Source organism: Heteronotia binoei, chromosome 1 (genome assembly GCF_032191835.1).
Source record: "Heteronotia binoei isolate CCM8104 ecotype False Entrance Well chromosome 1, APGP_CSIRO_Hbin_v1, whole genome shotgun sequence".
NCBI lineage: Eukaryota > Metazoa > Chordata > Lepidosauria > Squamata > Gekkonidae > Heteronotia > Heteronotia binoei.
This window is the reverse complement of record NC_083223.1, coordinates 248,913,538-248,937,390: the sequence shown is the minus strand read 5'-3', so window position 1 is coordinate 248,937,390 and position 23,853 is coordinate 248,913,538. Positions and strand designations below refer to the sequence as shown.

The window sequence follows — 23,853 nt, the reverse complement described above, 5'->3', positions numbered from 1 at the left end:
TCCGCTTGCGAGCTTTCGTGTGCCAAGCACACCCTAAATAAAATGTTCTACAAATAAATAGCTACCATTCTACTCCAGCTGCCTGCTAACTCAAGCGGGTCCTACCCTCGCAAGCGTCAAACTCGCACTTAGACCTCGCAGGTTCTTCGCGTGACGTCTTCCACACTTTCTCGAAGTGGTTGGAAGAAGAGAGATTTGCATAAGGGGCGGGCAGAGCGCTGGATCACGTGGGCCGGGGTGTTTCCTCTGGCCTGGCAGGCAGACCCGGCCGCCGCTGGAGAGTTGCCGTGCAGGTCGGCCGCGCCTCTGCCTCTCCGATCGGCCGCTCCTGTTGCCGGAAGGGGGAGGGGTGAAGGGCTCCGCTCCCGGGCCCCGACCCTCGCACCGCCCCCCCCCTTCGGAACTTCCTCCTTCCTGGCATGGGGGACCATTTGGGCCCGATCTCGACCGCCTTCTCCTCTCCCACCATGGACGGTGAGCGCCGGGCCTCCCGCCCGCCCTCTTCCCCCCTTTCCGCTTTGATGCCGATCTGGGACTGCTTGCCTTTCTTCCTCCTTGGGTTTCCCTCCTCCCTCCTTGCGAGAAAGGGGCTGCCCCACAGTTATGTAGGTTACATCACGACCTGGGCCTGAGTCGGAGAGGGGCGTCTCAAAATGTTTGGGACGGAATATGGGGAGGGGTTGCTATTTTACTAAAAGTAAGGGAATTCTTGATTTTGAAAAATTCTGTGGGGTTGAAGGAGGCTCGGAGGCGATAGCTGGCTGTGGTAGTGAGGTATTTGGGTTGTTATTGGTTCAGGCAGAATTGCCGCAGTTGGGAGGAAGTGATAGCGGGTAGTCGCTCTTGACCCCGACCCCATCTTCTTGTTAACCCACCTTGAAGCGTTTGTTTCTTCCAATGTATAATCATCCTTGGGGAAATGCCCTTAAGACTTCAGTCTTTCTCCCAGGTTACATCTCAGCTTGGCATCTTTTTCCAGTCCTTGAGGTTTAATGTACACTGTAGTGCATCTGTAGCACCTGCTTTTGACACCTGGCTCTAACTGTGGAAATAATAATAAAGGAGAATGCTTTGAAGCATGGGCAGAGTGCTTCCCTCTCACCACTGAGTGGATGCCTCTGACTTGCTTAGAGGAGAGGAAGGCAGGATCTGGCTCTCAGCTTGGGTTCAGTGCTGTGGGTTATCTAGAAGACAGCTGACTGATAAATAAATGTAAGAGTGACACAAATGTTCTTTCACTTACTACATGCTTTTCAAGACTGGCAATTTGTATGATTGTCATGCAAGCTCGAATGAAGTGTGATGGAGATTGCTATTCCCTGCCATTTCTCCTAGTGTCTGGTGCCAGTTGACTTCCTCTGAGTATGGAAGTTGTTTTCTTCTGGGTTTGTGATCATCTATCTGTGAATTCGCATTACCTTTTTTCCAACTATCTGTGCTCACGGCTATTGTCACATCTTGCAATGTGCCTGTTACATTCTTTTGATTATTTGGTTCTAATTTTTCACAGCAAGTAACAATGAGATAAAGCAAATCACCTTATTGCATATGCTGTCTCAAACATTTTTCTGTACTGGAATAATCATATAAATAGAGGGGAAACCCAAAGCCATAGAACAACTTTGTGGGAACAAATTCATTATGTTAGTGCTGTGAAGAAGTCCTTCCATTTGCTCTATATCTGTCACTGGATTCAATTTCAGGAAAGTGCTAAGAAACGTTTTATTTGAAGGAAATGTGTGTGACTATCACTGTTATCCAAAATATGTAGATATTAACATTTATATGTCCATTTTGATGATCCCAGGTGACATTTGTTAATGTCCTGAAGTGGGGACAAGTGGCTGTTGTAGGTAACTATCAGTATCCACTGCTATATCTCTTGACATTCTGGTAATTACCCAAAATTAGACTGCAGTTGTTAACATTTGCTACATTTTAATGCTCCATGTAAGAAATGTATATTTCCTCAGTGCATTTTTTTTGGGGGGGGGGGGCGGATAGCTATATGATTTCAGAAATAAATACATAAAATAATAATAGGTGGTGGTATTAGAATGTATCGTATCAATACCTGCTGATTGGTAGGCAGGCCTTCTGCTCCAGCATTTGGCTCAATACACTCCAGATTTGTATGTTGAGCTTTGGCCGGCTGATAGGGTAGCACTTGGTCACATGTTTGCATTCTTGTTAGTGATAAGAGCAAGTATATTTATGTGGGTAGGGCCTTAGACAGGTACATGAGAGATCCAGTTTAAATTTCACACAAAACTTGCTGGATAACCTTTGGCCAGTCACTGACTCTTAGCCTAAGCCACCTTGCAGAATTGTTGTGATGATAAAAGAGGAATCGTGTATGCTTCCCTGAGCTTCTTGGGAAGAGGGCAGGGTAAAAATGTACTAGCAGAAAGGAAAGTCACTGCAATGGCCTGTTTCTTAGGAAGAAGTTAATGAAGAGTGTGTAATCCCAATGGTTCATCAGGTTTAATGATTGCTGCCAACTTCTGAATCCAATTCAGGGTGCTGTTTGGGCACATGTTGGGATTTGATACAATGTGGGACAGGGTGGAGGATTCAGTCTACTGAGAATTTTGACTTTAGTGAGTTAAAAAAATATTTCTAGCCGCATGACTGCAGAGATAGTTGCATGAAAAATGCAAGCTGAAATCTTGGAAATTGTAGAGTCAACTGTGGAAGAGCCAATCCACATGTCACAGAATTAGGTGGTAGTTTGAGAATGGATGAATTAAAACTGTACCACTTCAGACTGAAGGTATATATAAGAACATGTTTCCCCATGTGAACGACAACAACAAAATCCCTGCCTGTAGTAAACAAATAATAGGGGAAAGGCTGTTTTTTATTTTTATTTTATCAAATTTCTATCCTGCCCTCCCCTAACGGGCTCAGGGCAGCTTAGTGTATTTGTCTTGCTGGTTTTCTGTGTCCGGAGAGGTTTTATATGAGTAGTATCAGAAAAGCTGTCTTCTGTCCTATACCTGCAGTCTGAAGTAGTAGTATCCAGAATTCTAGTCCCTTGGCGTATCTATCAAGTGCGGTTGTATGATTTCTGGGGCCAGAATGTCAGTACCTGTTACCTCTATCACTAAAAAATCCCACCCTAGAATAAATAATAAATGATATAAATATACTCAAGTCATGCTGGTTGCTGAATTGTTTAAGTTTTATTCTTTCTAAAGTCCTTCTCTGTCTTTTGCCTGCCTTGGGAGGGAACACCAAGGAGGGAAGGGAATCAGGGCCTTAATTGTTGTGGCTCCCAAACTGCAAAACTTCTCCCAGCATTCCAAGCTTTTCTGTGAAATGGGAATAGTCTTTCTGTGCCAATGGACGTTCATTTGGTTCCATTTTTGCTGTTAAATTGTGAATGAAGAGGCAGTTGCTAGTTTTTGCTGTTCTGGCATATATTTTTTCCCTTGATGTGGTTTTATGGAGATGCATTTGTGGCCATAAACTTGACACCATTTGAGTTGAGTGGTAATGTAATTTAAACAGATGGGTCCCTGCCCACAAGGAGCTTACAATTTAAATTTTGACTTGGAGGCAAAACAGTGGCAGGGAAGGGAGAAGAGAGAGCAAGGAGCTTTGACTGCCCAGTTGGCTGGAGAAGGTTTCAGAGGGTAGCTGAGTTGGTCTGCAGCAGAAGAGCAAAATTCAAATCTAGTAGCTCCTCTAAGGTTTTTGTGTTATGAGCTTCCAAGAGCCAAAGCTCCCTTTATTAGCTCCAGTTGGCTGGAGAGGTAATAGGCATTTATAAAGGATGCAGGAGAGCTGCTTTCATCCTAAAAGAGAGGAGCTGGTACTCAGTTGTTGCCTCTGCTTTGTAGAGATTCTATGTCCCATCTAGTCTCACATTACAGACCTTGTCTGATGATGGTGGGTTTCATGGGAGGCACCAGGGACTCAAGCTAGGGCCCTTTGAACTAAGCTGTGTCTCCAAAGTGGAAGTCCTGCCAAGAAGGGGCCACTGCCAGGCTTCATTTACTCAGTGGAAATAAGTGTCTCTGCATATGTTCAGAGTCGTTTTCTTCTTTGGTGGTGTTTGACAAACCCTAAGAATCAGATCTGATCTTAAAGCCATTTCTGATCTTTTTTGCAGAAACACTCTATGCCATCCCTTCGGGTGTTTTATAACCTTCACAAGTGTGCATATTTGTTCAGGAAAACCAAACAGTATTGGACAAGAAATGTTTGCTTTTCTAGCCTCTCTGTCCCAGAGACATGGAGCAGGAAGAGAGAACCAGTTCCAAAATACAGTTGGCTTTATAATCAAAGCTACAAGTGAGGGGGCGAGTGTGTATTGTTTTAGCCTCTTTTTCAATTATTATTATTAAATTTTATTTATATCCCACCCTCCCCGCCTAGGCAGGCTCAGGGGGAGGGCGGGATATAAATTAATATATAATATAATAAACACAGTAGCACCACTTGAGTTGGTGACTAACTCAGCCTGTACATCTTAAATGCAGAGTGATGGGTTTGACTGAAGTCAAAATTCAGCCTCTCAGATCCTTGCTCAGGGGTCCTGTAAATATAGTTGTTGGGTGAATAGAGGTAATGGACAGCGAGGAACTTTGCTCCTCCCCTTCCCGGAGTTCTCTGAGACAGGCCTTGATCCTCTGCCAGTTTCCCTGGTCGGATTCCAAGCGTCTCCAAAGCCTGTCCTGAAGTGAGAAAATGTCTGTGTCTGAAGGCTTGGAGGAGGGGTGAGGCCACATACACCAACAAACAATGACTGGCTACCAAGTGCTGGCAAAGTTTGAGCCTTGGCCCTACAAATGTGACTTCTGAGCATGTACAGGGTGCATTCCCATCACTCGTCAAGAAAGCGTGGCCTCTTTTTTTCCATTCATTCCCATAAGTGTATACTCCATAAATGTGGCTGCTGATAGATTTGTGTACTTAAAGCTGGAATTTTCTTTTCTTTTTTTGGGGGGGGGGTCCCAAGACTTTGAGGTTAGTTACTAGGTGCCTTGCTTGGTAGCTCATGCAGTAAAAAAGTCTTAACCTGATAGTGTGTGCAGTTATGGAGGCCTCACTTAAAGAAGGATGTGGGTAGAATGGAGCAGGTGCAGAGGAGAGTAATGGGAATGATCAGGGATCTGGAGACTAAGAAACCCTATGAGGAAAGGCTGCGGGACTTGGAAATGTTCAGTCTGGAGAAGAGAAGGTTGAGGGGAGGGAGACATGATTGCTCTTTTTAAGTATTTGAAGGGCTGTCGCTTAGAGGAGGGCAGGGAGCTGTTCCTGTTGGCAGCAGGACTCACAATAATGGGTTTAACTTAAGGGTGGGAAGGTATCGACTGGATATTAGGAAAAACTTTCTTACTGTACAAGTTGTTTTATATTGGAATCAGCTCCCTTGGGAGGTGGTGAGCTCCCCCTCCCTGGCAATCTTTAAGCAGCGGATGGATGAACACTTGTCAAGGATGCTCTAGGCTGATCCTGCATTGAGCAGGGGGTTGGACTAGATGGCCTATATGGCCCCTTCCAACTCTATGATTGTAAGATTTGAATTGCTGGGTGCATAAAGGAAGCCTTGACTGTTTTTAAGCTGTTCTGTCCAGGTACTTCATTGGGAAGGGACCACAGCTCAGTGATCGAGCACCTGCTTTACAGGTGAAAGGACCCAGGTTCACTCTGCAGCACCTCCAGTTATAGGATTTCACAGGGCCAGCAAAGGAAGGATGCGCTGCACTCTGCAGTGTGGCATACGCAGCGCTGCATTAGATGGGCCAGTATAAGGCAACTTGAAATGTTTCACACAAACTTTGGCTTGAGGATCTCCCTCCCCCCCCCCCCCCACCAGATATTGGTGGTGAAAAGTGCCATCAAGTCACAGCTGACTTATGGCAACTCCAAAGGTTTTCGGCAAGAGACTTTGAAGGTGATTTGCCATTGCCTGGCTCCACATCACAGCCCTGGTATTTTGGGGAGGTCTCCCATCCATTTATGAGCCAGGGCTGACCCTGCTCAGCTCCAAGATCTGATGAGATCAGGCTAGTCTGGGCTATCCAGGTCAGGACTTTTTGGGGATTAGCCACTGTAAAGGAGCAGGTGAAACTTGGCTCACAGTCTGTTTAGACGATTTATGTGCTGTCTTTCCAGGTCTGCCTGAAGTGGCTGGCAATGAAAGCAATAAAATAAAAGCCAAGAAAATAAAAACAGATCTTGCCAATAAAATAAGCCAAGTCAATAAAATAAAATACAAACAACTCTGTGAAAACATACCAATAAAAGCAATCCAGGGTGTAAGAGTACATAAAAGTGTGAGACTTGGGTCAGAGCGGCGGGGGTCGGCATTATCTCTGAGTGCTGAGGATCTGTCTTCTGCATCTGGGGTCTGGATTGGAACAACAGGAAGGCCTGAATCTCACCACCTCTTTAAAAGGTCAGCTAAACACAAAGGGTGTTTTTTGTTCTTTACAAATGACTGAACTATCCCATAGTGCTTGGGACCTGTGTGTTGTTTGCATCTTGAGATGGGGAAGGTGGCCTGTGTTCAGATCCCGGCTTTGTCACCGCTCTCCTTTTGTAAGATGAGGTTCTGGAGTCACCCAGCCGGGGATAAATTTAGGGAACAAAAGGCGCTCCTCTGGTATGTTTCGGCATTTGAAACTTGGATGTGCCTCTTCTGCAGACTTCCTCTTTTTGGCTTTGTTCTTGAGTCTCGGGGCCCCTCGGCTGCAACTCCTCTCTCCTAGAGGCTGCAGACTGTGGGCTGGGTGAAAGATTGGTGGTGGTTGTGCTCGTCTCAAGGTTTCTATCCTCCCATGCCTCCAAGGAACAGAGTGGCAACACCCCTCTCAAGGGGTTGAGGAGCCCTGATTCAGATGGGCAGGATGACAAGGTGAGAATGACACTGAGATGATGAAGTGGATGCACTGACTGGAATCCTCTGTCCCAACTATCTTGAATGTTTAGAGAAGAAGCTGTGGCTCAGTGGGAGTGCATCTGTGTGCAGAAAGTCCCAGGTTCAGGCTGTGTGACATCTCCAGATGAAAAGGGCCAGTTGATGTGAAAGGTTACACCTAAGATTTGTGGCTAGTCTGAGTGGTTAATACTGACTTTATAGACCAAGAGGTGTTCAATATTCCTTTGTATGGGGGTGGGGAAATTCCATGCTAGTAGAAAGCTAGCACAGTTGGTAAACAGTTTTGCTCCTCCTCTGCACACACTTTACTTGGGCAGCTGGTTTTGTATTTCTAGGAAGTGATTAACTTGGGGAGATTTGGGCATGGTGCACGGAACGTGGAAGCTCAGCAGGGGTGTGACCCTTCACCAGCCGTCTGAAGTGATAAAGATTGTTCTGCCATACAGTTGCCAGTTCCAGCTTCCATAATGCGATCCTTCACCTGCTGTCTGAAGCACTTGAGACCATTTTACCATAGAATTGCCAATTCCAGCTTGGAAAACTCTTGGAGGTTTGGGAACACTGCCTGGGGAGGGTAGAAGTCCTGCAGCGATGTGGTGCTGTAGAGTCCATTCTTGGAATCTGTCGTTTCCTCCAGGGGAACTGATATTGGCAGTCTAGAGATCCACTGTAATTCTGGGAGAATTCCAGGCCCCACCTGGAGATTGGCAACATTTCTGCTGGCATAACATTTTCCCATTTTGTTTTCTTGTGTGAGTGAATCAGGATCCCATAAACCACCTGGTGATTATTAACCCCAGAGCAAGGAATCGGAACTTTGATTTCTCCTTTCAAAAGCCACACTTTTCTAGCTACTGCATGCACTTCCATAGGAAGCATATTTTGTTTTCACTTTAACCATTTCTGTTCTGCCCACTCCACTGAAGATGCTCAGGAGAAATGAAAATATAAATGTTTAAAGTAGTAGCAAGTATCATGTATTTAAATATATAACTTCAGAGAGCCTCACTCGTCACCTGCTGAGGATCAATGGGGAGATAGAATTCTGTAAGTGTATATGAAAATAAAATTCTGTTCCGAGAGCATCTAGATTTTTCAATAAGAAAAGCTAAATTTTGCATAGGTGTCTACAGAAATCGGCCTGGTTCCCCCCCCTCCCCATGTTGACTACTTTGCATAATTTATTGCCGCCTCGCAGACACTGGGATCCAGGGGTTGGCCCTGCAGTGGCTTTCCTCTTTCCTAGATGGTTGGGGGACAAAGGGTGGCGATTGGGGGAGAACTGTCCCGGAGGCATGCGCTTAATTGTGGGGTGCCTCAGGGGGTGGTGCTCTCCCTGATGTTGTTTAACATCTACATGCACCCCCTTGCCCAGATTGCCCGGAGGTATGGGTTGGGTTGCCACCAGTATGCTGATGACACCCAGCTCTATCTACTGATGGACAGATGGCCCGACTGTGTCCCAGAAAATCTGGATCTGGCGTTGCAAGCTGTGGCAGGATGGCTTAGGCTGAGTCGATTGAAGCTGAAGACAGAGGTCCTTTGCCTGAGTCATGGAGGCCTGGGCAGGGAATTCCCTTTACCAGCATTTGATGGTGTGCCATTGACAATGGCGCACAAGGTCAAGAGCTTGGGGGTGCTGCTGGAGCCTGCCCTGACAGTGGAGGCCCAGATAGCAGCCACTGTTAAATCTGCTTTCTTTCACCTTAGGTGGGTGAGGCAGTTGGTCCCCTTCCTGGAGTGCGGCGACCTGGCAACAGTGATCCATGCAACGGTCACCTCGGGGTTAGACTACTGTAATGCCCTCTACTTGGGGTTGCCCCTGTGCTGAACCCAGAAAATACAGCTAGTGCAGAACACGGCGGCCAGGCTGCTATTGGGGCTTCCCAGGTGGGAGCACATACAGCCGGGGCTGCGGGAACTGCACTGGCTGCCAGTAGCATACTGGATTTGTTACAAGGTGCTGGTTATTACCTTTAAAGCCCTATATGGCCTAGCACCTGCCTACCGTAGGGACCGTCTCTCCCCGTATGTTCCCCAGAGGGTATTTCGTTCAGGATCTCAAAATCTATTGGTAATCCCCGGACCAAAGGAGGCCAAACTAAAGGTCACCAGAGAGAGGGCCTTCTCTATTGCAGCCCCCCACTGGTGGAACCAACTGCCAGAGGAAGTGAGGGCCTTAAGGAGCCTTGCCCAGTTCCGCAAGGCCTGCAAGACCGCTCTCTTCCAGTTGGCATTTAATTGATGTGGAGTTTAGGAAGCTGAAGACATACCATCGCCGCTGGAGAAATGTGTATTGCCAAAGAGATTAGCACTGAATTAATTTTTTAATTACAGAATGTGTTTTATATGTAATGTAATTTTATAATATGTTTTGATCTATTGTTTGTTGTGATTTTAAACTGTGAGCCATCCTGAGCCTGCTTCAGCGGGGAGGGCGGGATATAAATCAAATAAAATCAATCAATCAATAGTTGTGCTACTTTTTTAGGAGTGGGGCAAGGGGATTGTGCTGTGTCCCCAACCTCTGCTACTGGAAATCTTTTCTAGTCTCCTTTCCGGGTGATCTCAATGGGCATGGCTCATATGCATTCAAGCAGCCATGATTGTTGGAAACTTGTTTACTCCTCTCTCCCTCTCACTCCTTCCCCCTCCCTCCCCTTTCTCTCTTGATAAAACAAGTTGGGGTCTTGGCGACTTCAATGCCAGAGTAGGTAAAGACTCGGAAGCCTGGAAAGGAGTACTTGGCAAACATGGCATTGGCAACTGCAATGATAACGGGCGCCTCCTGCTAGAATTCTGCACGGAGCACCAGCTCACCATCACCAACACTATCTTTCAGTAGAAGAACAGCCTGAAGACAACCTGGATGCACCCACGGTCCAAGCACTGGCACCTTATCGACTACATTCTGGTGCGCCAGAGAGACCTTCGAGATGTCTTACACACCCGAATAATGCGCAGTGCGGAATGTCATACGGATCATCGTCTTGTACGCTGCAATCTCCGTCTTCACTTTAAACCCACACCCAGGAGAGGAGGTATCCCTCGGAGGAAGCTTCAGGTTGGCAGCCTTCAGTCAGCCGAAGTTAAAGCTGCCTTCCAGGCAAAACTCCAGTCAAGAATTGAGGACCCCAGTTGCCCCACAGACCCTTCTTCAGAAGCACTCTGGGAACACCTAAAAACTACCATCCTGTTGATCTCTGAAGAAGTCCTCGGGTTCTCCACAAGGAAGAACAAGGACTGGTTTGACAAGAACAATCAAGAGATCCAAGAATTACTAGCGAAAAAGAGATCTGCCTACCAAGCACATCTTGCTCAGCCCTCCTGTCCCGGGAAAAAAGCAATCTTTCGTGCTGCATGTAGCAACCTCCAGCGCAAGCTTAGAGACATTCAGAACGAGTGGTGGACCAAGCTTGCAGAGAGAACCCAGCTGTGTGCAGACACTGGTGATTTAAGAGGGTTCTACGAAGCCTTGAAGGCAGTATATGGCCCATCATATCAGGCTCAGAGTCCCTTGCGTAGTGCAGACGGCCAAGTGCTCTTCACAGACAAGGCATCCATACTGAACCGGTGGTCGGAGTATTTTCAGGTTCTCTTCAGTGCCAACAGCGTAGTTCAAGATTCAGCAATCCACCTCACCCCACTTCAACCAGTGAAAACAGAGTTGGATGAGATCCCCACCCTAGAAGAGACTGTTAAAGCCATCAAGCAACTGAAAAGTGGCAAGGCAGCGGGAGTTGATGGAATCCCACCAGAGATCTGGAAGCATGGGGGCACAGTACTACATAGCACACTTCACAAAGTACTTTAGTCACCTGCTGGGAACAAGGCAAACTACCACAGGACTTTCGCGATGCAATCATCATCACTCTGCACAAGAACAAAGGGGAAAAGTCAGACTGCTCCAACTACCAGGGGATAACCCTGCTCTCCATCGCAGGCAAAATCCTTGCCAGAATACTCCTGAACAGACTGGTGCCCACCATTGCTGAAGAACTCCTCCCACAGAGCTAGTGTGGCTTCAGAGCTAACAGGAGCAACACCGACATGGTATTTGTTCTCAGGCAGCTCCAAGAGAAATGCAGGGAACAGAACAAGGGTCTATATGTGACTTTTGTCGACCTCACCAAAGCTTTCGATACTGTTAGCAGGAAAGGCCTATGGCAAATCTTGGAACCTGAGAACGAAATCTGAGAACGAAACGTCTGGAAGAAAAACTTAAGAACATAAGAGAAGCCATGTTAGATCAGGCCAATGGCCCATCCAGTCCAACATTCTGTGTCACACAGTGGCCAATTATATATATATATATATATATATATATATATATATATATATATATATATATATATATATATATATATATATATATATATATATATATATACACATACACACACACACACACTGTGGCTAATAGCCACTGATGGACCTCTGCTCCATATTTTTATCTAACCCCTTCTTGAAGGTGGCTATGCTTGTGGACGCCACCACCTCCTGTGGCAGTGAATTCCACATGTTAATCACCCTTTGGGTGAAAAAGTACTTCCTTTTATCCGTTTTAACCTGTCTGCTCAGCAATTTCATCGAATGCCCACGAGTTCTTGTATTGTGAGAAAGGGAGAAAAGTACTTCTTTCTCTACTTTCTCCATCCCATGCATTATCTTGTAAACTTCTATCATGTCACCCCTCAGTCGACGTTTCTCCAAGCTAAAGAGCCCTAAGCGTTTCAACCTTTCTTCATAGGGAAGGTGTTCCAGCCCTTTAATCATTTTAGTTGCCCTTTTCTGAACTTTCTCCAATGCTATAATATCCTTTTTGAGGTGCGGCGACCAGAACTGCACACAGTACTCCAAATGAGACCGCACCATCGATTTATACAGAGGCATTATGATACTGGCTGATTTGTTTTCAATTCCCTTCCTAATAATTCCCAGCATGGCGTTGGCCTTTTTTATTGCAAACGCACACTGTCTTGACATTTTCAGTGAATTATCTACCATGACCCCAAGATCTCTCTCTTGGTCTGTCTCTGCCAGTTCACACCCCATCAACTTGTATTTGTAGCTGGGATTCTTGGCCCCAATGTGCATTACTTTGCACTTGGCCACATTGAACCGCATCTGCCACGTTGACGCCCACTCACCCAGCCTCAACAGATCCCTTTGGAGTTCCTCACAATCCTCTCTGGTTCTCACCACCCTGAACAATTTAGTGTCATCCGCAAATTTGGCCACTTCACTGCTCACTCCCAACTCTAAATCATTTATGAACAAGTTAAAGAGGATGGGACCCAGTACCGAGCCCTGCGGCACCCCACTGCTTACCGTCCTCCACTGCGAAGACTGCCCATTTATACTCACTCTCTGCTTCCTATTACTCAGCCAGTTTTTGATCCACAAGAGGACCTGTCCTTTTACTCCATGACTCTCAAGCTTTCTAAGGAGCCTTTGATGAGGAACTTTATCAAAAGCTTTCTGGAAGTCAAGGTAAACAACATCTATCGGGTCTCCTTTGTCCACATGTTTGTTCACCCCCTCAAAGAAATGTAACAGGTTAGTGAGGCAAGATCTTCCCTTGCAGAACCCATGCTGAGTCTTCCTCAATAACCCGTGTTCATCAATGTGCCTACTCATTCTGTCCTTGATAATGGTTTCTACCAACTTTCCCGGTATTGAAGTCAGACTGACTGGCCTGTAATTTCCCGGATCTCCTCTGGAACCCTTTTTAAAGATGGGGGTGACATTTGCTACCTTCCAGTCCTCAGGAACGGAGGCAGATTTCAATGAAAGATTACAGATTTTTGTTAGAAGATCCACAAGTTCAACTTTGAGTTCTTTCAGAACTCTCGGATGTATGCCATCCGGACCCGGTGACTTATTCGTTTTTAATTTGTCTATCAGTTGTAGGACCTCCTCTTTTGTCACCTCAATCTGACTCAGATCTTTCAACACCCCTTCCAATATTAGTGGTTCTGGGGCGGGCAAACACTTCTCATCTTCCACGGTGAAGACGGAGGCAAAAAATGCATTCAGCTTCTCAGCCATTTCCCCATCCTCCTTCAGTAATCCTTTTACCCCATGGTCATCCAAGGGCCCCACTGCTTCCCTGGCTGGTTTCCTACTTCTAATATATTTGAAGAAATTTTTATTGTTGGTCTTTATGTTTTTTGCAATATGCTCCTCATAGTCCCTTTTTGCCTGCCTGATCACAGTCTTGCATTTGATTTGCCACTGCCTGTGTTCCCTTTTATTAATCTCACTTGGACTGGTTTTCCACCGCTTAAAGGAGTCCTTCTTACCTTTTACAACTTCCATTACTTTGTTTGTTAACCATGCTGGCCTCTTCTTATACCTGTTTGTGCCTTTCCTAACTTGTGGTATGTATTTTATCTGAGCTTCTAGGATTATAGTTTTAAATAGTCTCCAAGCTTCCCCAAGGGTTTTGACCGTATTTACCTTTCCTTTCAGTTTCCTCCTCACATGCCTCCTCATCTCAGAGAATTTACCCCTTTTAAAGTTAAATGTGGTTGTGGCGGTCTTTTTGGGCAACTCCCTATTTATACAAATGGTGAAATCAATAACATTATGGTCACTGTTCCCAAGCGGCGCAATCACTTTTACGTCTCTCACCAAGTCTTGGGCATTACTTAGGACCAGATCCAGGATCGCCTCACCCCTGGTAGGTTCTGAGACCATCTGCTCCATAGCACAGTCATTGAGAGCATCAAGAAACTCAATCTCTTTCTCTCGACCAGAACACATATTGACCCAATCAATCTGCGGGTAGTTAAAATCACCTATTACGACACAGTTTTTACGTTTAGCCGCTATCTTTAATCCCTCCATCATATTATAATCGTCCTCTCTCTTTTGATTTGGTGGGCGATAACAAACTCCCATAGTTAAATTTCCTTTTGGGCCCTCTATTTCAACCCAAAGCATTTCTAAAAGGGAATCTAATTCTCTGACCTCAGTCTTACTGGACCGTATATCCTCTCTGACATACAGAGCCACCCCACCTCCAACCCTTCCCTCCCTATCCTTCCGATATAACTTATATCCAGGAATCACCGTGTCCCACTGATTCTCCTCATTCCACCAAGTTTCTGAAATTCCCACAATGTCTATGTTTTCTCCCAACACTAAACATTCCAATTCACCAGTTTTACTTCGGACACTTCTAGCATTTGCATACAAACATTTATAATTTCCCAAGCAAGCTAGGCCCGCCACCTCTCTCCTGCCGCCTCGAGACTCTAGCAGACAGTCCATACTGTTTGTCACCATCACAGTGGACAACTCTGATCCGTTACTCGGTAGAAAAAGTACCAGTAGAACACGGCACTTGATCCCGAAAGATTCTACAAACCCTAATAAATCTTGGAACGTTTAGGATGTCCCCCAAGGTTCCTCAGCATGATCATCCAGCTACATGAAGACCAGCGAGGCCAAGTCAGACACTGCAACGACCTCTCGGAGCCCTTCCCAATAGGCACAGGTGTAAAGCAAGGCTGCGTTCTCGCGCCAACTCTCTTTACGATCTTCTTTAGCATGATGCTTCAAAGACCCGCAGTAGATCTAGATGATGACGATGGTGTCTACATCCGCTATCGCACCGATGGCAGCCTGTTCAGCCTAAGGCGACTAAAGGCTCACTCCAAGACAATGGAAAAACTTATCCGAGAGCTACTGTTTGCTGATGATGCTGCACTTGTCTCCCACTCGGTATCAGCTCTGCAGCATATGACGTCCTGCTTTGCAGAGGCTGCCAAGCTATTCGGCCTAGAAGTTAGTCTGAAGAAGACAGAAGTTCTCCACCAGCCTGCACCCCAGGAAGATTATCACCCTCCCTGCATCACTGTGGGTGAATCAGTTCTGAAGACAGTCCAGCAGTTCAGCTACCTGGGGTGCATCATCTCCTCAGATGCCAAGATCGACAAGGAGATTGACAACAGGCTGGCAAAGGCAAACCGTGCATTTGGCCGACTGCACAAAAGAGTGTGGAGCAACAAGCATTTGAAAAAAGGCACAAAGATCCATGTTTACAAAGCGGTTGTGATGACAACCCTCATCTACGGCTCCGAATCGTGGGTTTTATACCATCATCACCTACGACTCCTTGAGCGCTTTCATCAGCGCTGCCTTCGCACCATCCTCAACATCCACTGGAGTGACTTTGTGACCAACACTGAAGTCCTCAAGAGGGCGGAGGTTACAAGCATCGAGGCACTGCTGTTGAAGACGCAGCTGCGCTGGGCAGGGCATATTTCTAGGATGGAAAACCACCGCCTTCCCAAGATTGCTCTGTATGGCGAACTTTCCACCGGCCATCGAAATAGAGGGGCACCAAAGAAGAGGTACAAGGACTCCTTGAAGAAATCCCTTGGCACCTGTCGCATCAACCATCACCAGTGTCTGACCTAGCCTCAGATCGCAAAGCATGGAGGCACACCATCCACCAGGTTGTCTCTTCCTTTGAGAACGCACGCATAGCTGGTCTTGAGGACAAAAGGAGATTGAGGAAGAATCACACTGCTACAGCACCAACCCCAAATCAGACTTTTCCCTGCAGCCACTGTGGCCGGATCTGCCTGTCCCGCATTGGTCTTGTCAGCCACCAGCGAGCCTGCAGCAGACGTGGACTACTGCACCCTTCTTAAATCTTCGTTCGCGAAGTCAAGCCGAGAGAGAGAGAGCGCATGTATAGTGACCAGGGTGGCTTCCATAATTTTTTTTTCTATTTTATCCTCACAACAGCCCTCCAAGAGATGTTAGCCTGAGACTGTGTGACTGGACCAAATTTATTTAGCAGACTTCTGTGACAGAGGGGAGATCCGAAACCTGGTTCTCCCAGATTCTCATCTGACACTCTAACCACCACATTACACTATGCATCTGAACTGTTTCCTTAGCTTGGGATAGATCCTTTTAAAGAAAGCCAGTGCTGTGTATGTTGGTTAGATAGTTGGATTGGGGAAACCGAGATTCAAATCCTTGCTCAGACAAATGAAGTTCACTGGGAGACCTTGGGTCACCCTGACCTATCTCACAGGGCTGATGCCAGGATAGACTGGAGGAGCTGAGAGCCATGGATGCTGCCCTGAGTTCCTACAAGGAAGGGTGGGATAAAAAGCCATATATAAATAGCATCTCTGTTTGCATCTGTAGCATGTCTGGGCTGCAGTGTCTTAAGTGGAGAGGCACAATGAACATATGTTTCAAAGCAGCAGGTTGCCATCTTGAGCCCTTCTTAAACATGCATAGGAGAATATTTCTAGCTCTCCTGGTTTCAAATATTTGTTTGGGACTGTAGAGGCAGTATGATTTCCAGCTGCTAGTGCAGCTTCTGGAATCAGAATGGATTACCCACTCTTGCCTCGATAGGGTGAGAGACAGCACCTTTTCTTAGGGTTCGGGTTTAAATGTATTTGTTTGAGCATGGAGTGCTCAGATTCATGGCTCCAAGGGTCAGGCGTTGACTGTGTGTCTGTTGGAAAGAGGAAGCAGCAGGTTGTGGCTGGAGTTGGGGACAGAGGCTCTGAAGGGACTTGTCAGATTCCCTCTTGTCTGGGGGTAGCAGCAGCCTTCTGTTTTTCCAACCTTTCTTTAACACCAGCATGAATCCTGAGAGGGATTCACTGTTAATGGTGCAGGTGTCCATCTTTATAGTATCCAGCTTCCTAGACCCATTTTCTTCTGGAGTGATTTAGACATCATGCCCGGGAAGCTTCATTATGTCCATGGCATGATGTCTGAACTGACACCTTGCAGTCGGCTGGAAAGCCAGGCTCTGAAACCATGGTGTGCAATTGTTTCAGAGACCAACTCAGGTTTGGTGGAACATCTGAACATCTGACTTCAGCAGTCGGGTTAGAACTGATAAAAGGAAGTACGTATTTGGCCGAAGGGTGATTAACACGTGGAATTCACTGCCACAGGAGGTGGTGGCAGCTACAAGCGGGGATTGAGGTCCATCAGTGGCTATTAGCCACAGCTTATCATTGGAACTCTCTGTCTGGGGCAGTGATGCTATGTATTCTTGGTGCTTGGGGGGGGGGCATAGTGGGAGGACTTCTAGGGTCCTGGCCCCACTGGTAGACCTCCTGATGGCACTTGGTTTTTTTGCCCACTGTGTGACACAGAGTGTTGGACTGGATGGGCCATTGGCCAGATCCAACATCGCTTCTCTTATGTTCTTAAATCATGGTGGTGGCCATTGTTCCATCTTGAGAGACCATGGCACCTGGAGGCTAGAAAGATGCAGATATTGGAAACGAGAGCAGGCTGTTGCGTCTGAACCACAGCTTGTGTTCTAAACCATGGTTGGTGGGATGTCCGAATTGAGCTGCTGTTTCTTGTCTGTCTTTTCCTGGGGCATTTCCTTCCCCTAAGGTGGCTGGGGTGCTGCCGGGGTGACCCACCAGCTGGTTTAGAGAGACTCGGTCAGTCATGGGATGGGATGGCAGTTCTTTGACACCCCCCACTTTATCCACTCTGTTTTTGTTCCTTTCTGTCTAATGCAAGCTGTTATGAAGGGCATTGGCATTTGCTTTTTCAGTTCTGGCCCCGATCTGGTGGGACTCTCTGCCAAATGACATCAGGGCCCTGCAGGACCTCATGCGATTCTGCAGGGCCAGCAAGGCAGAGGTGTCCCACCAGGCCTTTGATGGAGGACAGTAACAGTTTATCATCGACTGGCACCTTTCTCTCCTTTACTGCTTCCCCCACTCCCAGATGCTTTGTTAGTTTTTCTCCCCAGCTGATGCCCTGGTAGTCCAGGATGTGCACAAAAAGAACTCACGGGATGCCATCTGGGATTTTTTCTGAGAAGCTTTAATTGTAATATGCTGTGTGATTTTTAACATACGTATTGTTTTAATGATATATTTTGTCCATCACTCAGAGCTCAGTGTGTGCCAGGATGAGGTGATTGATGATGATGTCTGTAAAGCATCAAGTGGGAAGAAAGTTGATTGGTGGCCACTGGGAGAGTGACTGCCTTGGTCTCACCCAGCAGGACACGTTCTCTTATGTCTGAAAGCTTAATGCTACTGAAAACAGATTAGTTAATTTGTGTTAATGACACTGCACATGCACTCTTGTGCTTCAGTTTAAAACACCATAAAATAATTTGAATCCCCGCTCTGCCATGGAGCCTTGCTGGGTGACCTTGATCCATTCTTGGCCTCACTAACCTCAGAAAGTGGCTGTGAGAATAAATAGGGGAGAGGAGAACAATGTTGTAAGTTGCTTTGGGTCCCCACTGTTGAGGAAAGCAGGGTATAAATATGTAAATAAGTAAATCAGTCTTCCTCCTCCTCCTCCCATGCTGTATCAAGTGTGGCAGTCTGTTCTGTAATAATTTTGTAGAGGCTGAAGGGTAGAGCAATGCCTGCCCATCGTGAGGAGGCAAGGAGTAGGACTTAGTGGAGAGTTGAGGTAGGCCTGGTACTTTTGGGTCTGGATTTGTTGAGAACAGGGTTGCTGGGTTTCCTGTTCTCCACAGATATTAATGGTGCTTCTTTCTCTCTCTAGATCTTCTCCCACTGATCTTCCCGCAAAACTGGGGTCTTCAGGGTAAGTGATGAGTCCTGCTTCTTTGCGGTTTATCCTTGTCGCTTGTATGTTTCCCACTGACACCACAAAGCAAAAGAGAGACATGAAAGACCTCTGCCTCAAATCCCAGAGAGCCATTGTCAGTCACAGGAGACAGTATTGGTGTAGTGGTTAAGTATGCGGACTCTTATCTGGGAGAACCGGGTTTGATTCCCCACTCCTCCACTTGCACCTGCTGGAATGGCCTTGGGTCAGCCATAGCTCTGGCAGAGGTTGTCCTTGAAAGGGCAGCTGCTGTGAGAGCCCTCTCCAGCCCCACCCACCTCACAGGGTGTCTGTTGTGGGGGAGGAAGGTAAAGCAGATTGTGAGTCGCTCTGAGACTCTTCGGAGTGGAGGGCAGGATATAAATCCAATATCATCATCATCATCATCAGTATTGACCTTGATAGACCAGTAGACTGTCTCTGTATAAAACAGATTCATGAATTCACCTGCCTTGGTTCAAAATAAGGTCCTTCATATCTCTCCAGTGCTATTTGTACCTGGATTTTTAAATTTAAGTTTATTTAAAAGTTGTTCATTGTTGTTGCTTGTTCTTATGGTTGGACAGTTCTGTTGTTTTAATGGCTCTGTCGCTTGCTTGATTTTTCCCACTGCGATGGGAAAGGCGATATCAGTATTTTGATAAATAACTTCTTGTGGGGTTGTAATTCAGTTTCGATCCTGAATGCAGTCAGCAGTTGACATCAGAAATTACCTGTTGAATGAACAAGAGGTGTATTGTTTACGGGTCACCATCAATAAAAATGGCACTTCAGAGCATCATGTGGTGCCCCTTTCTCAAGGAAATTCTGGTCTAAAGTGTGACTTGGGGGTAATTTTGACTTTAGCCAGGGCATCAGGAGGTCTGCAGCGTGAATGCTACACAGTATTTCTGTGGGTGGAAGGATTTCTGTCCGTGGGGCATAATTTTCTTGCCTTCCCCAATTGCCGGGCCCCACCTGGAGTATTGTAGGCAGTTCTGGTGGCCTCACTTCAGGAAGGATGTGGACAGAATGGAGTGGGTGCAAAGGAGAGTGACAAGGATTATCAGGAGCCTGGAGACCAAGCCCTATGAGGAAAGGCTGAGGGACTTGGGAATGTTCAGTCCAGAGAAGAGGAAGTTGAGGGAGGAGACATGATTGCTCTTTTTAAGTATTTGAAGGGCTGTCACTTAAAGGAGGGCAGGGAGCTGTTCCTGTTGGCTGCAGAAGAGAGGTCTTGCAATAATGGATTTAAATTAGGGCAAGAAGGTACTGGCTAGATATTAGGAAAAATGAATTGGCTGCCAAGGAAGGCTGTGAGCTCCTCCTCACTGGCAGTCTTTAAGCAGCGGTTGGACAAACACTGTCAGGGATGCTCTAGGTTGGACTAGATGGCCTGTATGGCCCCTTCCAACTCTGTGGTTCTATAAAATTGAGTCTCATTGGCATACTGGTGATAGCCCAGCTCAGATCTCCAAATGGCTTCTCCCAGAGGTTTTATGTAGATGTCAAAAATATATGGAACTCTGGGGGAACCCCACGGGGTAGAGGCTGCACAGCAGTCCCCTAGCACCACCTTTCAAAACTTACCTTATAGTTAAGACTGAAACCACTGCAAAACGGTTCCTCCTATTCCTAGTTCTTGAAAAGTAGTTCAGAGGAATACTGTGGTCAGTTACACTGAAAGTCACCAGGAGTGTATGTACAACCATAAACAGATATTTATGCATTAAAAAGGAATATATAGAGAAGTGAAACAAAACTCAAATCAGAAATAAGATACATTTAAGGGAATCAAACAAGGCATCAGGATGGGAAGATCAGTAGAATCTAGACAAGAGGATGACTCCGAGAATATGAGCAAGATTAATCCCTCAGGCAGAAGGAAAAAAAGGAAGGGAATGTATGTGGGGGGGGGGGACAAGAAGGTGGTGGGGGAAGACCAAGAAGGGGAGAGAGAGCTACGGATCCTGGAGTCCCAGTGAAGGAACAGGGTGCTGGGCAGTTCAACAGGGGAAAAGCACCTGGCATGCTTCAAATTGAGACTTTTTCCGTTCCAGAGGGCAACTGTCTAACTTGTGGGAAAAGTTCCTGATGGCCCAGTGCTCTAGAGTAGGGGTCCCCAACCCCCAGGCCATGGACCAGTACTGGTTCAGGGCCTGTTAGCAACTGGGCCGTAAGTTGTATAATTATTTCATTATATATTACAATGTAGTAACAATAAGAAAAAGAAGACATCGGATTTGTATCCTGCCCTCCACTCCGAATCTTCCTCCCCTACAACAGACACCCTGTGAGGTGGATGGGCTGAGAGAGCTCTCCCAGAAGCTGCCCTTTCAAAGACAGCTCTGAGAGAGCTATGGCTGACCCAAGCCATTCCAACAGCTGCAACTGGAAGAAGATGATATTGGATTTATATCCCGCCCTCCACTCCAAAGAGTCTCAGAGCGGCTCACAATCTCCTTTACCTTCCTCCCCCACAACAGACACCCTGTGAGGTGGGTGGGGCTGGAGAGGGCTCTCACAGCAGCTGCCCTTTCAAGGACAACCTCTGCCAGAGCTATGGCTGACCCAAGGCCATGCTAGCAGGTGCAAGTGGAGGAGTGGGGAATCAAACCCGGTTCTCCCAGATAAGAGTCCGCACACTTAACCACTACACCAAACTGGCTGGTGGAGGAGTGGGGAATCAAGCCTGGTTCTCCCAGATGAGAGTCCATACACTTAACCACCACACCGAAATAAAATGCACAATTGTATCATCCTGAAACCATCGCCCACCTGCCCCACCATGGTCTGTGGAAAAATTGTCTTTCACAAAACCAGTCCCTGGTGTCAAAAAGGTTGGGGACCACTGCTCTAGAGGGCTACTGGTGACTAGGAGCAAGCAGAGCCAAGCTTCCATAGCTCTGCCAGATCAGCAAGGTTCACTTGGCTCAGATCTGGCCCTGAACGCAGCAGCGCAGGAGGAGAGAGTAGGTCAGCTGGCACCCTTTGTGGGCATCTCTGGCCATTTGCTTCAGTTGCACAGGGGTCATTCTTAGCCTGGCTTTCTCTTGGACTGTTGTAATTTCCCAGGCTGCCCCTGATGAGCTCTTGAGCCACATGGTCTCAGGCAGGCCAGAAGCACACTCTAGGGAAGGAATCTGTCTCCAGTTAAAGGGCCAGCAGGTGTGACATAGAAAGGAAGGAGTCTTTTATTTTCAGACTTGGGGGGAAAGGGGGGCACAGAGGCCAGATGTGGGCCTCAGAGCATTTGACTAGAATAAGGTTGGTCCTAAAAGGGGAGGGGACCAGGAAGAAGCTGCAACCATACAAAAGGTGGGAAATGGGCTGTAGAGGTAGCAAGTTCTAAATATGGACATTGCTTCTGGGTGAGATAGTTAAAAGGCAGAGTTGGTGCCAGAGATTTGGAAATGGTTTTACACTTGTTGGTGGTAGTAAGGAGGTCTGTTGCTTCATACTGGGGGAAAGTCTAACCTTTTCCCTTCATTGAATGATTTTGGAGGTTGTGGGATGTTGCCTTGATGCTGAAATAAATTTATTATAGATTCATGTAGTATAGACTTTCCAAAGCAGCAGTTGAGAGATGAGCCAGTTGGGTGATCCTTTGTACTAAAAAAATTCCAGGACCTTGTAGTCACATGTTTTATTTCTTTATTTAGATATTTATACCCCACTTTTCTTCCTAATGGGAACCTGAAGGAACTTCCAACATAAATTCTACCCCCCCCTCCACTGTCCTCACCACAACAACCCTGTGAGGTAGGTCTGGCTGAGGATATGTGCCTTGGCCCGAGGTCACCCAGAGAGCTTCTATGGCACAAGTGGGGGATTCGAACCTGGGTTTCCCAGACCCTAACCCAGCACTCTGTCCACTACACCACACTGGTTCTTTCCCCCCTGTGCTGTAATGGTAACGATTTGTGGTTTGAGATTTTTTGTACTGCTTTAGGTCTCATTGTTTGTTAAAAGGAGGGACTAAGTATGTTAAAACTAGGTAAGATTTGGCCAATGTGGTAAACGTGGATATGTTGCTGATAGTGGGGGATGGGGGAGCTTTGGTTGGGGAAAAAGGCACTTGAATAAAAGTAGCGAAGGCTCCAAATTGTGATATGACTGCCTGGGAGTACTGATCTTGTGGACAAGGTGTGGTCTCAGATTTTTGTTTCCATGCATATCCTGGAGCACTACTGATTAGAGTGATTGAATTAGGGGTCAGAGAAATTCCAAGTCTACAAGGTTTGCAGATTGTTGGAAACCAATGTTCCCTCTAAGCTAAGTTAGTGTGAGCCAGCTCCAGTTTTTTTAGCCTTTGGCATACACAATTTTGCCTTAGCTCAGGAAAAATCGACTCAGAGCAAACTAATTTATGCAGTGGCTCACAACTTTAATGCCAGTAGCTCACAAAGTAGAATTTTTGCTCACAAGACTCTACAGCTTAGAGGGAGTATTGTTGGAAACATGGCAATTTCTTCTTTGTATGGTCTGCTCCTTCCTGTTATGTTTCTATAGATAAATGTGAATTTTGCTACTTTTTAAATTCAGTAGAAATAAAGCCTGGTTTGCACATGGCTGTGTTTGGTTGTTTGTTGTTCTTTTGCAATGAGCTCTTTTGCATGATGAGTAGATGTATCCAGGCATTGAGTTTACACCAAGGCAGGCCAGATTCTTAGTCTGTATGATCTGCACAGCTGCGGAGGCACGTGTTTTTGCTTCACAGATATCTATTTCTATGAATCAGCTGCCTCTTCTCATGGGGCGAAGCACTGAGGGCCCTGCCTGTTTCTTACTGCAGACCCTTTGCTCTTGATCAGTCTATCAGAGTAAAGGTGCATAGAACACTTCTGGTGTCTGCTTTGAGATAGTAGTGGAGCTCCCTCCCTCTAGGCTTGCTGAGGTTACAACCCGAACATCTTTTGGAAGCCTTGAAGGACCTTCCAAGCGTATTGGTGGGTAGTGGAACCTCAATTGAGCCAGGAAGGTATGAAGGAGCACTAATAATTAAAAAGCCTGGTTCTTCTGAGATTGTGCGGAAGGGATTTCCCTCCTCAAACACACAGGAAGCTGCCTTATACCGAGTCAGACCAGACCATTGGTCCATCAGAGTCATTATTGTTTACTCTGACTGGCAGCAGCTCCCCAGGGTCTTAGACTGAGGTGAAATACCTATGACTTGATGGTTGCTGGAGATGCCACGGATTGAACCTGAGACATCTACATGCGCCCCCTTGCCCAGATTGCCTGGAGTTTTGGACTGGGTTGTCATCAATATGCGGATGACACCCAGCTCTATCTGCTAATGGACGGCCGGCCTGACTGCGTCCCAGTGAATTTAGACCGGGCACTGCAGGCCGTGGCAACTTGGCTTAGGCTGA

General features: G+C 46.6%; 1 protein-coding gene across 2 annotated transcripts in view; it reads left to right on the top strand.

The window, feature by feature from the left end:
* The window catches only part of RELA (RELA proto-oncogene, NF-kB subunit), a 542,238-nt gene that overhangs the window by 499,312 nt on the left and 19,073 nt on the right, over positions 1 to 23,853 (top strand). Inside the window, exons 1-2 of one of the 2 annotated variants that reach the window (XM_060251798.1) lie at positions 312 to 474; positions 18,434 to 18,475. In XM_060251798.1, coding sequence (XP_060107781.1) covers positions 420 to 474; positions 18,434 to 18,475 — 97 coding nt within the window. In that variant the 5' untranslated portion in view covers positions 312 to 419. Of the gene's footprint in view, positions 1 to 311; positions 475 to 18,432; positions 18,476 to 23,853 lie in introns of those variants that run through there. The other variant, XM_060251807.1, reaches the window with a different exon arrangement.